This window comes from Schistocerca nitens, chromosome 2 (assembly GCF_023898315.1).
Source record: "Schistocerca nitens isolate TAMUIC-IGC-003100 chromosome 2, iqSchNite1.1, whole genome shotgun sequence".
Lineage (NCBI taxonomy): Eukaryota > Metazoa > Arthropoda > Insecta > Orthoptera > Acrididae > Schistocerca > Schistocerca nitens.
Genome location: NC_064615.1, coordinates 150,449,096 through 150,464,131, shown reverse-complemented (window position 1 = coordinate 150,464,131; position 15,036 = coordinate 150,449,096). Strand labels below are relative to the sequence as shown.

Genomic DNA, 15,036 nt, shown 5'->3' with positions numbered 1-15,036 from the left:
AAAAAATTTTTATTAAATAAAAGTTATTACACAGTAACGGACTATCTGAATTAAAAGATGTAGTGTAATTAAAGTAGCCTGCTTTGTAATACATGAAGAAATAATTATAATATGAAATCCAGAATTGTACAGTACTATAAGACAATTACACAAGGATATAAAACTAATGTAAGATAACCAGGGTCCATCTGGTTCCGGATGGTAGTAACCTGTTATAGGGCCCCTTGCCAAGGTTATGGTGAAGACCTCAACAACGTCTATGGTGGAGAAGATGGACTTCAAATCAGCATAGGTGGCGGAAGAGGTAGCCCATTACTCGGGACTAATGGAGTATATTAAATCCAAGTATATCAAATCCAAGTATACCAAATCGAAGTCGCATCTGCAGTGGTAGCCACCGGCAACTGGTCAGCATCTGTTCACTCAGTGAATGCGGCTGCAATACATGCTTCAGGAACTGACAATCCCTGATTCTAACAAACCCAGTGGGTGGCCACTGGAACCAATGCTTACAAGCAATCATGACTCTTGTAAGTAATAACAGCAATACCCCAGGTGGTAACCAATCCACCCATCGACAGGTGGCAACGAGGCACTCGGATTCTGGGGGACCCGGACTTCCACGACCACAGAGAAAGTCAGAGTTCTCTGGCTAACTCCCACACAAGACACCAACGTACATAGGCACCTTCAGCATCAACACTCTCATACAGCCTGGAAAGCTGCACAACCTAGTGACAGAACTTGATAGGCAGAAGATACTGATCCTCGCACTGCAAGAGACACGTATCACAGACGAAGACACCACAGACTAAGGCAAGTACCGCATCTTTAAGAGCAAAACCGATAGGCAAGTTTCCAAAGGCACTCCACTGTTGGGGATGGCCTCTGTGGTTCATAATACCATACTCAAATCCATCAGAGAAGTCACACCAGTAAACAACCGAAGGCTGACCATGTGCATTCAGTGCGTCAACAAAAAATACACACTGATCAATGTACATGTGCCTACTAACCAGAGCAACAAGAGAGACCCACAGTCTGCAGATAAATTCTGGTCAACCAACCCTTGAGAAGGTATTATTCAAAGACCCCAAGGATGACAAACTTCTCATGGGTGATATCAATGCACAGATCGGCAGAGAAAAAAATGCACAGGAAAACAATTGGAAATTATCCCGCACATAAATCCACCAACAAAAATGGCACACGGCTCAAAGAACTTTGCCAGCAGCACAACCTCAAGCTCATGTCGACATCCCTCAGAGCCCCAGAAAACAGAAAAGCTGGCATTCACCAGTCCAGCAGTTACGCGAGTTCCAAATTGACCATGTGGCAATCTTGTACCCAGTACAGAAAGAGATCCATGACGTACAGGAACATTGTTCTGACCATTACCTAACATTCATCAAAGTCAAGTTCACCTCCAAGAGAATTTTCTGTAAGGAAACTCCCCTACTGAAATTTGACACAACAAAGATCACTGACTCTGGAGTGAAAGAGGCTTGGGAAAAAGAACATACAAATGACAGGCAAAATTTCTACAAAAAAATCACAGAAAAAGCACAAGCCCTCATTCCTCTGAAGAAGAATACCAAGCACCCCTGGTGGGAAACTGATTGTGAGAATGCACTCGTCACCAGGAATTTGGCATACCAGAAACACAATAGTACAAAGTCCCCAGAAAATTTACAGATGTTCAATGAAACGCGAAAGACAACAGTAAAAATTTTTAGACAATCCAAGAGGAAATACCTGAAAGAACAGCTAGACACTATAGAGGACAACTTCTGCAACTACAACACAAGGGACTTCTACAGGACGTTTGCAGGGCACGTCCGAGGATACATGCCACCGAACCTCTGCTTAAGAAATAGTGACAGAAAACTGGCACTGATGGATAAGGAGAACTGTAAGGTGCTGGCACAGTACTTCTCAGAACTTTTCAATTGCCCAGAACCCCAGAGAGATTCCCAGACAAAGAACCTACAGACAGACACACAGACTCACTACCCCCAACACAGGAGGAAGTACACAGGCACAACCTCAGCCTCAAAAACAACAGGACATCTGGTGAAGATGGCATAGTGGCCAAACTACTAAAAAACCTTGGACCAAACTCACTCAGAGAACTCACAGATCATCACTGACATATGGACATCAGAAAAGTAGCCAGATGACTGGAAATGCACACTGATCCACCCTCTGCACAAAGAGTGTGACCCCACAGAGGTGAACAATTACAGGGGCATCTCAGTAATACCAGTCGCATACAAGGTACTCTCAGCTTGTCTACTCCAAAGAACACAGGACCAACTGGAACATAAGATCGGTGAGTACCAGGCAGGCTTCCACCCTGGTCATTCCTGTGCAGAACAAATCTTCAATCTGAAGACTACCCTGAAAATCAAAGCCCTCAGGAACAGTCCAGTCATATGCACCTTCGGTGACTTCAAGAAGGCACATGACTCCATCAAGGGACAGTTATTGTTCAACATTCTACACTACTGGCCATTAAAATTGCTACAACACGAAGATGATGTGCTACAGACGCGGAATTTAACCAACAGGAAGAAGATGCTGTGATATGCAAATGATTAGCTTTTCAGAGCATTCACACAAGGTTGGCGCCGGTGGCGACACCTACAACGTGCTGACATGAGGAAAGTTCCAACCGATTTCTCATACACAAACAGCAGTTGACCGGCGTTGCCTAGTGAAACGTGGTTGTAATGCCTCGTGTAAGGAGGAGAAATGCGTACCGTCACGTTTCCGACTTTGATAAAGGTCGGATTGTAGCCTATCGCGATTGTGTTTTATCGTATCGCGACATTGCTGCTCGCATTGGTCGAGATCCAACGACTGTTAGCAGAATACAGAATCAGTGTGTTCAGGAGGGTATTATGTAACATCGTGCTGGATCCCAACGGCCTCGTATCACTAGCAGTTGAGATGACAGGCATCTTACCCGCATGGCTGTAACGGATCGTGCAGCCACGTCTAGATCCCCGAGTCAACAGATGGGAAAGTTTGCAAGACAACAACCATCTGCACGAAGTTCAACGACATTTGCAGCAGCATGGACTATCAGCTTGGAGACAATGGCTGCGGTTACCCTTGACAGACAGGAGTGCCTGCGATGGTGTACTCAACGACGAACCTGGGTGCACGAATGGCAAAACGTCGTTTTTTAGGATGAATCCAGCTTCTGTCTACAGCATCATGATGGTCACATCCGTGTTCGGCAACATCGTGGTGAACGTACATTGGAAGCGTGTATTCGTCATCGCCATACTGGCGTATCACCCGGCGTGATGATATGGAGTGCCATTGGTTACACGTCTCGGTTAACTCTTGTTTGGATTGACGGCACTTTGAACAGTGGACATTACATTTCAGATGTGTTACAACCCATGGCTCTACCCTTCATTCGATCCCTGTGAAACCCCACATTTCAGCAGGATAATGCACGACCGCGTTTTGCAGGTCCTGTACGGGCCTTTCTGGATACAGAAAATGTTCGACTGCTGCCCTGGACAGCACATTCTCCAGATGTCTCACCAACTGAAAACGTCTGGTCAATGGTGGCCGAGCACCTGGCTCGTCACAATACGCCAGTCACTACTCTTGATGAACTGTGGTATTGTGTTGAAGCTGCATGGGCAGCTGTACCTGTACACGCCATCCAAGCTCTGTTTGACTCAATGCCGAGGTGTATCAAGGCCGTTATTACGGCCAGAGGTGGTTGTTCTGGGTACTGATTTCTCAGGATCTATGCACCAAAATTGTGTGAAAATGTAATCACATGTCAGTTCTAGTATAATATATTTGTCCAATGAATACCCGTTTATCATCTGCATTTATTCTTGGTGTAGCAATTTTAATGGCCAGTAGTGTACATGAACAAGGTTTGGACGGAAAGACACTGCGACTGATCAGACACTGACAGACACGACATCTAAGGTGAAGTTCAAGGGGGAAATCCCCGAACCCTTTGAGATCAAGATAGGCGTTTGCAAAGGTGACGGACTCTCACTGCCCCTCTTCAACCCAGTGCTGGATAAGGTCATCAAGGAATGGGAGAAAGAGCTGCAAATACAAGGCCATTGGAAGCCAGTGCAACTTGGATGACCCAAGGACAAGCTGGAGGATGGTTGTCTAGCCTTTGCAGACAATCTGACACTACTCACAGATAATGAAACTACAGCTATCAAACAGACAGAAGTACTCCAAGAGTGTGCAGAAAAAAATAGGGCTACAGATTTCCTTTCAGGAAACTGAGTTCTTCTGCACGAAATTAAACATTCCAAATCTGAACACAAAGTATGGCAAGATCAACAGGGTCACACACTTTAAGTACATAGAAGAAGTGCTCGAACCGACAGGAAAGGAGAAAATTGCCCAGAAGACAAGGTTATTGAAAATGAAGAGAGCCTTATACAAAACACAGGGTATTTACAACAAGAAATGTCTGTCCACCTGCACCAAAATGCTATACGCCAGTGAGACACTGATGATACATACAAAGGCCAACCTTGAGAACATTCTCACACAGGAAAGAAAAATCATTAGGAAAATTATTGGGCCAAAACTCATGGACAATGGATATAGGCTTCACTCCAGGGACACCACAGAGAAGTTCTCCAATATCACAGCACACATTAGAAAGAGGCAACTAAAATTTTATGGACACATAAGCAGACTCCCACAGACCAGACTCACCAACAGAATCCTCAGGTACATCCAGAGACTCAAGACCACTAAACCCTGGATGACAAGTCAAAATTGATCTACAAAGAGCTCAGGCAGAGTCAGTGGACGTCATGGAAAAGGCATCTATGGACACAAGGTGTACAAGTCGGAAGTGATGACAGAGAAAACAGCAACTAAAGCCCAAATGCCAAAGTGGACAGAAAAAAGGAAGAGTGCCTTTAGTGAATGAATGAAGGAGTACTGGAAGAACAGAAGAACAAGTAGTCATGAATGTTTTGCATGGTCTGATAAAAGGCCTGTAATGTGTGTAATAATAATAATAATAATAATAATAATAATAATAATACACACAGTAGAGGTGATGTTCTTAAGTAAAACAAAGGGCTGCACAATAAGATGCACAATTAGAAATGAAGATATTAAAACAGAATTAAATATTTTCAACATGAATGATAAAATTTAAAAACACTGTGAAGATTGAAGACAACACCTCATGAGAATACCAGGTCACAGAATTCCCCAGAAAATCCTGCACTATAAGCCCAATGGAGAAAAATATACTGAAAGGCCTGTAATGATGATGACGATGATGATGATGACATATAACCAATTTCATCTTTATTTTTTCCATAGTACATTTTCTGCAAACTTTGTTTTGGCAGAATACATTTACAATTTATCTTTGGCTCTCATTACTGAATACAATTAATGCATGTACCCCATTACTTCTACAAAGCAGACATTTTTTTTTTAAATTTCATCACTATGTTCACATTAAATGATCTATTAAACAATGGAAACTCTGGGATGGAATGTAACAATATTATGAAAATTGCTACTCACCATATAGCAGAGATGCTGAGCCACAGAGAAGCACAATAAAGAGACTGTCACAAATATAGCTTTCGGCCAGTAAGGCCTTCATCAAAATTAGACAACAGACACACACCTACACACTCACACAAATGCAACTCATACAAACTTGATTGCAGTCTCCAACTGCAGTGGAGACTGCAGTCGTGTGTGTGAGTTGCATTTGCGTGCGTGTGTATGTGTGTGTCTGTCATCTAACTTTGAGGAAGGCCATACTGGCCAAAAGCTATATTTGTGACAGTTTCTATATTGTGCCTATCTGCAACTAAGCATCTCCGCTATATGGTGAGTAGCAACTTTTCATAATATTGTTATATGATCTATTATTATTCATTTTTAAAACAACTCAAAAAATATTCAACTTCATAAGTTTGTGAGGATTTTGTGATACAAGCTTGTAAATGGACTTTTGAATGTTAACTTATGTGCATATTAACAGTTTTAACTTCATAGTAATATAGACAGCTGAGAGTGTTATCTGAAATCAACAAATTAGAGTTAATGCCTAGTATGAAGTAGAAGTTGATTTGAACAAAAGGAAGGGCAGTGACTTTTTCCAAAGTAGCTGCTCCCCCCCCCCCCCCCCCCCCTTATGCATGTAAAAATATATGAGTGGACTAGCACTTGGCATAAGTTGTGGCAGTATGCTTTAATAGAAGAACACTTCAGTAGGTGCTTCTTCTGTTACTCTGTAACTTTACTCATTCCACCTCTGAAAACATTACTTTGAGATAAAGAGTTATGGAACACTGTGTGTGAATGAATGAATTATTTATGAGGAATGACAGCCATTTGATTTGTTTGTATCATCATTTTTGCTGCAAAGGATATGATAAACCACTGTTAGCAAAATTTGTCTACTATTTTCTTACTCAGAATAAAACCTTCTCCTGTACAACTGAGATGACAAGTCATGGGATAGCAACATGCACATACACAGATGGCAGTAGTATCGTGTACATGAGGTATAAAAGGCCAGTGCATTAGCAGAGCACTCATCTGTACTCAAGTGATACTTGTGAAACAGTTTCTGACAAGATTATGGCTGCACAACAGGAATTAAGAGACTTTGAACGCAGAATGGGAGTTGGAGCTAGACGCATAGGGCATTCCATTTTGTAAATCATTAGGGAATTTGATATTCTGAGATCCACAGTGTCAAGAGTGTCCCGAGAATACCAAATTTCAGACATTACTCTCACCACGGCAACACAGTAGCCAACAGCCTTCTCTTAACGACTGAGGGCAGCAGTGTTTGCGTAGAGTTATCAGTGCTAAGGGACAAGCAACACTGCATGAAATAACCACAGAAATCAATGTGGGATGTATGATAAATGTATCCATTAGAACAGTGTGGCAAAATTTGGCAGTAATGGGTTATGGCAGCTGATGACTGACACGAGTGCCTTTGCTAACAGGTTGACATTACCTGTAGCATCTCTTCTGGACTCCTGACCATATTGATTGGATGCTACATGACTGGAAAACCATGACCTGGTCAGATAAGAGTCACTTCAGGTGGTAAGAGATGATGGTAGGGCATGAGTGTGATGCACACCCCATGAAGCCTTGAACCCAAGTTGTCAACAAGGCACTGTGCAAGCTGGCAGTGGCTCCATAATGGTTTGGGCTGGTTTTACGTGGAATGGATTGGGTCCACTGGTCCAACTGAACCAATCATTGCCCAGAAATCATTGGCTGGAAATGGTTATGTTCAGCTATGTGGAGACCATTTGCAGCTATTCACAGACCCAAACAATGGTGTCATGTCACCAGGCCACAACTGTTCATGATTGATTTGAAGAACATTCTGAACAATATGAGTTAATGATGTGACATACAGATCACCCAACATGAAACCCATTGAACATTATGGGACATAACTGAGAGGTCAGTTCTTGCACAAACTCCTGCAGCAGCACCACTTTCAAATTTATGGATAGCTGTAGAGGTAGCATGCCTCAATATTTCTGTAGGGACTTCCAAGGACTTTTTGAATCCATGCCACATCGAGCTGCTGTGCTACATCTGGCAAAATGAGGTCCTACACGATATTAGGTGGTATCTCATAATTTTTGTCACCTCAGTGCATACTCCTGGAACTCTGTAGGAAAACACTCATGTTGGTGCAGCTGTATCTGGTCTGCCTACTGAACCAGTTGTAATTACTTCCTCTACTATCACTTCCATTGTTATGAACACTTTTTCCAATATAAAACGTGTGTTTTGCATGGAAAACCCATAAACTTTCAAACTGAATAGGGCTGATACCTGGCATTTCCACCACACATAATGGCAAAATTTTTGTCATGAGGGGCAAGAGGACATACTAATTTATAAGGAAATGCTAACAATATTTACCTTGGCAGTATTTCGAAGAGAAATCCTGAATTGCTTCATCTACTTCAATTGAGCTACGTAGTGCCAAAAGTGATGGTAGCAGGGATTGTAATGTTTGCGCAAAATGACGGGCATTATGTCTTTCAACATCAGTGTATTCCTCACGAACCTGAAAAGAAAAATCAAATTAACAGACATATTGTGAATGCATATCAAACTGTAATACATTTTAATAACTTTCTGAGCTAAATTACAAAGATGAATACTCTTACTTTTCAAATCACGTCAGTTGAGCTATAATTTTTGACCTTACAACAGCTGGCACTCTGTCATCTTCAGGAATTAAAACTACAGACTGCCAAGAATGGCAGTGTGTTCTCCTTAGCTTTTCCGAAGCAGTGACGGCTAGAACCTTCCATAGGTGAAGTGAGTTTGTATTTGGTTTGCAAGCTCAGTCAAGCATCCAGCAACAGATCTGGCCCCATGGCATCAAAGACAGCAAGGAGGCTGTACCGCACTGAAACTGCCACTCCCATCTTACTATAACCTATGAAAATTGTTCTTTTTTTTTCTATGTAATCAAAGTCACTCCCATGTCCTGTCCAGCATGTAACCTGATCTGTCTTGAAACTGTTGTGCATAATTGAATCTCAGCTGCCACCTTTTTAACTGAATACCTGTAAATTGTAACATACAACATTATTGTCATTGTTTCCAGCAAGTACTTTGCAGCCATTCCATTCACAATGTTGTACCAAGGCTGACTTATTTAGTCCCTTTTCTTTGTGATGTGTGTATTCAGCACAGTGCTTAGCAACACTGGAAATTGTTTGTCCTAGTAAATATTGCCACATTCTACGTAATGTCATATATAATGGGCACAGTGAGGCCTCAATCTCCAGAATGGCGTGGAAAGTAAGTCTCAAGTCATATTTCGGAGCAAGCATCCTATCTTGGTAGACATCATGCCACAGTACAATACGAATTTTGTCTTCAACTGCAACCTTTGCTGGTTACACCAAAAGCCTCTGACATATCTATAATGGTGCAATGGTTATCATTGAAAATATGACTTAAATACTAGTATCCAGGCTCAAGATGGTCATCCCTAGAAATCATCTTCACCTTATGCATTATAGTGTAGCCTGAAATGACAGCAAAGTCAGCCTGTAAATCAAAGACTACACTGACAGAGTTGTTGACACCAAATGTACATACAGTACACATGCCAGTTAGAGAATGAAATTTATATAACACAGACTTCAAACACCTTGGAATGTAGTTCTACACTGGGTAACAGCACAGGACTATGCAAGAGAACTCAATGCTGTAAAGAGGGCCACTTGCAGCAATACAATGACACAGCATTGCACCATGGGCCTGCAGAGGGTTGCTAGTCATTGCCCATCTAATTACTGAAATCAGGGACACTTCAGCTCATGGTACATGTGGCATTTGCAGCAACAACACCATGAAAAACTCACTTTTGCACATAATAAAGATCAGCCATCCAGCCAGGCATGCCATCGAATCAGCAAGTCACCGAGTTGGTGTATGTCAATGAGTTGGCTTCTGCCATGAGATCATTCCAATCCAGTGTCATCTTGAAAGGACCACCTGGCAAGGTGTCCAGCTGCGGCCTGAAGGACTGAGAGTCAAACTGAGGCCCTCCGAGGAACCAAGCCATTGGCGCACCTGCTAGCAACAGTCGCTACCAGTCAGTCATTTGATACAGAATGGGCAGTGTCAGCCTACAGCATCTGCAGTGATGCAGCTCGGCCACTGGTGGGGGATATTTACTTTACAAGGTCATAACATGCCTGGGCCACACCGAGCATAGCAGCTTATGGTTGCCTAGAAAGACACTTCTACACTGGGCCCATGGGTCTAGGCCCTCCTTCCAGCACTGCCAGATGTGGGATTGAGCTTATCATTTGAACTATTGGAGAAATGACTTTTGACTGGGCCCAATCCACCTAACTCCACCAGAGAACACCCACAATCTCTAAAAATGACAATAAGTTGAAGGAAGAGAGGAAAAAATCTGTGAATAGTTTCAGCATCACTATAGGGAAGAAGAATTCAGTGCATTGAAATGGTTGATGTCAAAAGCTGCTCATATTTCATCGCAAAATCTTTTTGGTCCAGTGTTTGGAGGCCACAGACCACAGTTCTCTGACCAAAAGCTGTGCTGAGAAAGAAGACAAGAAGACCTCTAAGAGCAGATAATGTAATGTTGCACATGACGCAGGAAACTATGGAAACATGGTTCACTGGAAGATGCAATCAACTGGGAGTAAAAAATCAGTTTAATGCAATGCAATAAGACAGTTATTATGAATTGTGAGGTCAAAACATGACAGCTGGATATGTACAAGACATGTGGAAGCATTTATACATCGTGTTTATAAATGAATATTGGGGTTTTAACACTTTATAATATTTATTACATTAAACTTATAGTTATAAATGATATGTCAAATGAAAGAGCAACTCAAACAGTTTTACCAAGAACCTCACTGGCATAGCGAAGTAGTACGCAATTGGTTGAACTTCACTGTACCCAAGCACTGGATAGGTCGCAAGGGGCCCAATGACAGGGCTTGCTACGCATGGCCTCCACGTTCAGCCGACCTAACGCCATGTGATTTTTTCCTTTGAGGCTTCATCAAGGATCGTGTCTACATGCCTCCGCTACAAGCAGACCTCCCTGAATTAAGAAACTGGATTGAAGTAGCTGTTGCTACAATCACTGAAGACACACTTATCAACGTTTGGGAAGAACTCAGCTATAGACTTGATGTGTGCTGTGTGACAAATGGTGCTCACATTGAACATTTATAAGGTTCTTGGCAAAACTGTTTGAGTTGTTCTTTCATTTGACATATCATCTATAACTGTAACTTAAATATAATAAATATTATAAAGTGTTAAAACTCCGATATTCATTTATAAACACCCTGTATTTGCACCTAAATTGGATTGGAGTAACCGCTAGTCTGAATGAATTAGTTTTACACCACATGCTTGCTTAAACAGCTTACTTCAAATTTGACATACAATAATACTGCAACATCACTACTGCCTGTAAATCCTGTAATTCCCCAAATGGCTTGTGCAGTCTGCTTTACCTTGTTAATAAAAATGCAATTTAGTTAAAAGCTATGGTAAAAACTTAAGGTTAACAACATTTCAGACAAACAGGACCAATTATATGCCTAATAAATAATGAATGACAGAAAATTCATAATACCAATTTATTTTTCAATATAATACCCGTGTATACTACACTTAGGGGCACACTCAGATAACTTCTGCATACCATTCAAATAAAAGGTCTCCAATTTCGAGTCCAACCAAGCACTCACTGCATCAATCACTGGATCATCATTGTCAAATCATCATCCTCTGAAGAGTGCAGTATGACACATTGGCAGTTTTGCCCTTTTGCAAGTAATCCACCATAATTATCCCTTCTGCACCCCAGAAGACCACACCATCATCTTACTGGCTGATTTTTTCACCCAGAATTTTTTTGGGGTAGGGGATGAAGGACATTTCCATTATTGTGACTGTTGTTGTGTCTCAGGATCAAAGTGGTGAACCCATGTTTTTTTCCATTGTCACATACCTTCCAAGAAAGCCATCTTCATCAGCTTCAAATTGGCAGATGATTTCTTCACAACATTGCACACGCTCCCATCTCTAATCTGCATTCCAGTCTTTCATCAGGACCCACAGAGATGAAACTTTCCGCATTCCCAAAATATCCACAAGAATGTCACAAGCACACCCATGGGAGATTCCAAATGTGATTTTAATGTGGTGCTACATTGTTCGATGGTCCTGTAAAATCATATCACGAATTGAAGTCACTGTTTCATCAGTGGCAACAGTGGCAGGCCTTCTGCACCTTGACGCATCTTGCACACATGTTCTTCCATGTTTGAAGATGGACACTCAGTTTTTGCTGTTGCATAAGATGGAGCACTGATCTTAAGTGTATTCCAGATGTCCTCTGCAATTTCCTTGGGTGTCATTCCCTTCAAATGAAGGTATTCAATCACAGCACAGTTCTTGATTCTCTCGATATTCCCCATTTTGCTTACACTACAGTATACAATGCATCCTAGCGACAAAGCTAACGAAGTTGGAGCCGTGAAATTTGACTTGCAAACCCTCAAGGTGGTGGTATTTGTGTAAGACATAACAGTAACTATCTTGGGCTAGAAACTTTTTGACCGCCTCTTGTAAACAAATCAAACATGGATGGCAAGCCCTTGAGTTTCCAGCCAGATGGCAGTGTTGAGATAGCATGGAGTTTTGACAAGTTTTACACTATTCTTCTACCAAAGATGATGAGCATGACATTCACTGTACTCACACAGATCTGTATTGCCATCTAAGTGGGGACAGGAAAGCTTTTCGTCATTAGTATAAATTTGAAAAGTCTATATTTATGCAAATCGAATATGGCTGACACACACAAATTAAAAAGTGTTTCTTTAAATAATTTCTCTGTCTGCAGAAATTGAAAGACAAAAAGGGTAAAGATGCTGTGGTGGCATGGCCGTGCAATCTGCCACTGCAGTGTTTGTATTTGGTTCCAGTGGTGGCTGGACAGAGCAAGTACATCACTGTCGCCCACAGCCAGTGCCCTGGCCAGCAAATACAAATACACGGGGCCACCACCAGCAGAGCTTCGTACACTTGGATCTTCACCACCATCCATGAGATTTACATGTTGACTTTTCGTCAGGGCACTGATGACCGTAATTTCAATCGCTCCCGCAACCCAAATCATCATCATCATCATCATCATCATCATCATCATCATCATTCTCCACCACAGGAAAACGTTCTTGAGTCAGACCATCTCCATGTCAGTATGCATGCAGTTGTCAGTGACAGGGCTCTGTACTCAGACAGTTAATATTTGTGTTAATGTTTCTGTAACCTTGTCATTATTTGTCCTGCTGTTATCACCCAACCTAATTTTTGTGCATATAGGGGTTGACAAAAAAGAGTGTATATGTAGCAGTTCTGGCAAAGAGGTAGTTCATTCTGCATTTGTCTTCCATGAGTGATATGGGTCTAGCATTGGTTTAATTGCTCCAACAGCAGAAGCAACAGGTTAGGCAACAACTGCAGCAGTTAGATGGGTTCATCCGTTATTTATATATTTGCTGGGAGCACAGGCCTCACAGCCACAGCTGCCTACATGCCCATCTGCTGCCCCCATCCCCCACCCCCACCTGACCCTCCCCCAGTTTTCACCATTCCATGAAGCAAAGAAAGGCTGGGAAACACATCTGCAATGTCTACAGCAGCATTTCAGTTAGAGCATCTATCACTGCAAAAAGCTTCTTTCTTGTTGTGGATTGCACCACAAAGTTTTCATTTGCTTCGAAAACTTACCATATTGGAAGGCCCTTTAGCATTGTCATTTTCTGAAATGCTTAGCACTTATTATCTTAAGTAAAACCCCTGTGGTGGTTTCTTGTATGGATTTCCACCGGAGGCAAAAGAAACCAGGGTCTTCTCAAGCATGGGTAGTCAACCTCCATTCGTTAAGTAGGAAGTGTAAATTTGTGCATGCTCACTGCCGACACTGCTATGCTGGTTCTCCGATTCGCAGCATCATCCTTCATTCCGCATTGAACAGAAAAGGTCTATTGGGAGGCATAGGCTTAGCATCTAGAAGACCCAACAGGTGACATGGTTTTTGCTATTGCTAAGGCTTTTGAAGTGTTACACATAGTGTGTGAACTGTTTGAGGATGTCATGTACATTTGTCAGTGCACTCATTGGCACAGCATCGTCAGTATACCTGGAGGCCTTCAATTTGTGACTCTTAATTCATTCCGGTCACCATAAGATGTTGTTGTTTCCCACCGCAGTTTTTTTCATGCCCTGACTGTTTCCGTGTTAACTCCCACACTGCTGCTGCCTGCATAGGCATGCCATCTGTGCCACTTGCCATAAAAAAGGCCATGTGGCCATGGTCTGTCGCAGTTCCCGCATGGTCAGGCCTTTGACACAGATGTGAAGTCCACGGAAGTGCATAGAGTTATGCCAGTCCATGGCCACAAGATCAACATCCCCACCAAGATTTTCATCGCGCTGTTGGTTCAGCAACAAATGTTCTGTTTCCAGGTCAACACAGGGTCCTCTGTGCCCCTCATGAAACTGAAAATGTACAATCATCTGGGTCAACTACTCTCTCCTCAATAAATTGTCATTTGTTGGTTATGGAAACCAGCCCATTCCTGTTCAAAGAGAGTTTACAATCAACACTAAGTATCAACTGGTCACAAGAGTGATAATGTTTTTGGCAGCAGACAGTGCGACACTGGAGAACACTTTTAGTCTTGATGGATTCATGGTCTTTGGGTAATTCAAGATGCAGTACATCTTGTTTCCAACTCTATTCCATTCCAGGAACTGGACAATCTCTACCATAATTTGTTCTCACATTTTTGCCAGGTTTGAGGGTGGCAAAATCTTTTGAGGGACACACAACCCTCAAACTGATGGCCATATCTAAATTTTGTCATGCTTGGCCTCTCTCCTTCACCCTGAGATCGGCAGTCAAGGAGGAACTCAACAGGTTGCAGAGCCTGGGTATCGCCGAACTGGTTGCCTCCACCCAACGGGCTATGCCATTGGTTGTCATTTGCAAACCTTCTGGGGTGCTTCATTTGTTTGGAGATTTCAAATCCACTACTGATGCTCAGTTGGTAGTGGATTTTTATAAGATTCCACACACTAACAAAATCCTCACAAGACTGGGAGGTGGCGAATGTTTTACAAAAACTGATTTGGTGGATGCATATCTACAGCTTCATCTGGATTCTGGTTCCCAATAGATTACAGTTATCAGTGCCCTGTTTGGATTATACCGTTACATGTGTCTGCCTTTTGGCATCGCATGTGCCCTCACTAATTTTCAACGATTCTTAGAAAAAATTAACATGCAATGTCCCCCATGTGCAAACTATCTAAATGACATTTTGTCACAGCGGTTTTTATGACAGGACCATCTTGACAACCTTCAGATTCTTTTCAATAAACTGGAAGAGGCAGCCTTAAATGCAGCCTGCTGCAATC

General features: G+C 42.2%; 1 protein-coding gene across 1 annotated transcript in view; it reads right to left on the bottom strand.

The window, feature by feature from the left end:
* Positions 1-15,036, bottom strand: part of LOC126235848 (brefeldin A-inhibited guanine nucleotide-exchange protein 3) — a 327,111-nt gene that overhangs the window by 151,773 nt on the left and 160,302 nt on the right. Inside the window, exon 13 of the mRNA XM_049944714.1 lies at positions 7,948-8,095. Coding sequence (XP_049800671.1) covers positions 7,948-8,095 — 148 coding nt within the window. The remainder of the gene's footprint in view (positions 1-7,947; positions 8,096-15,036) is intronic.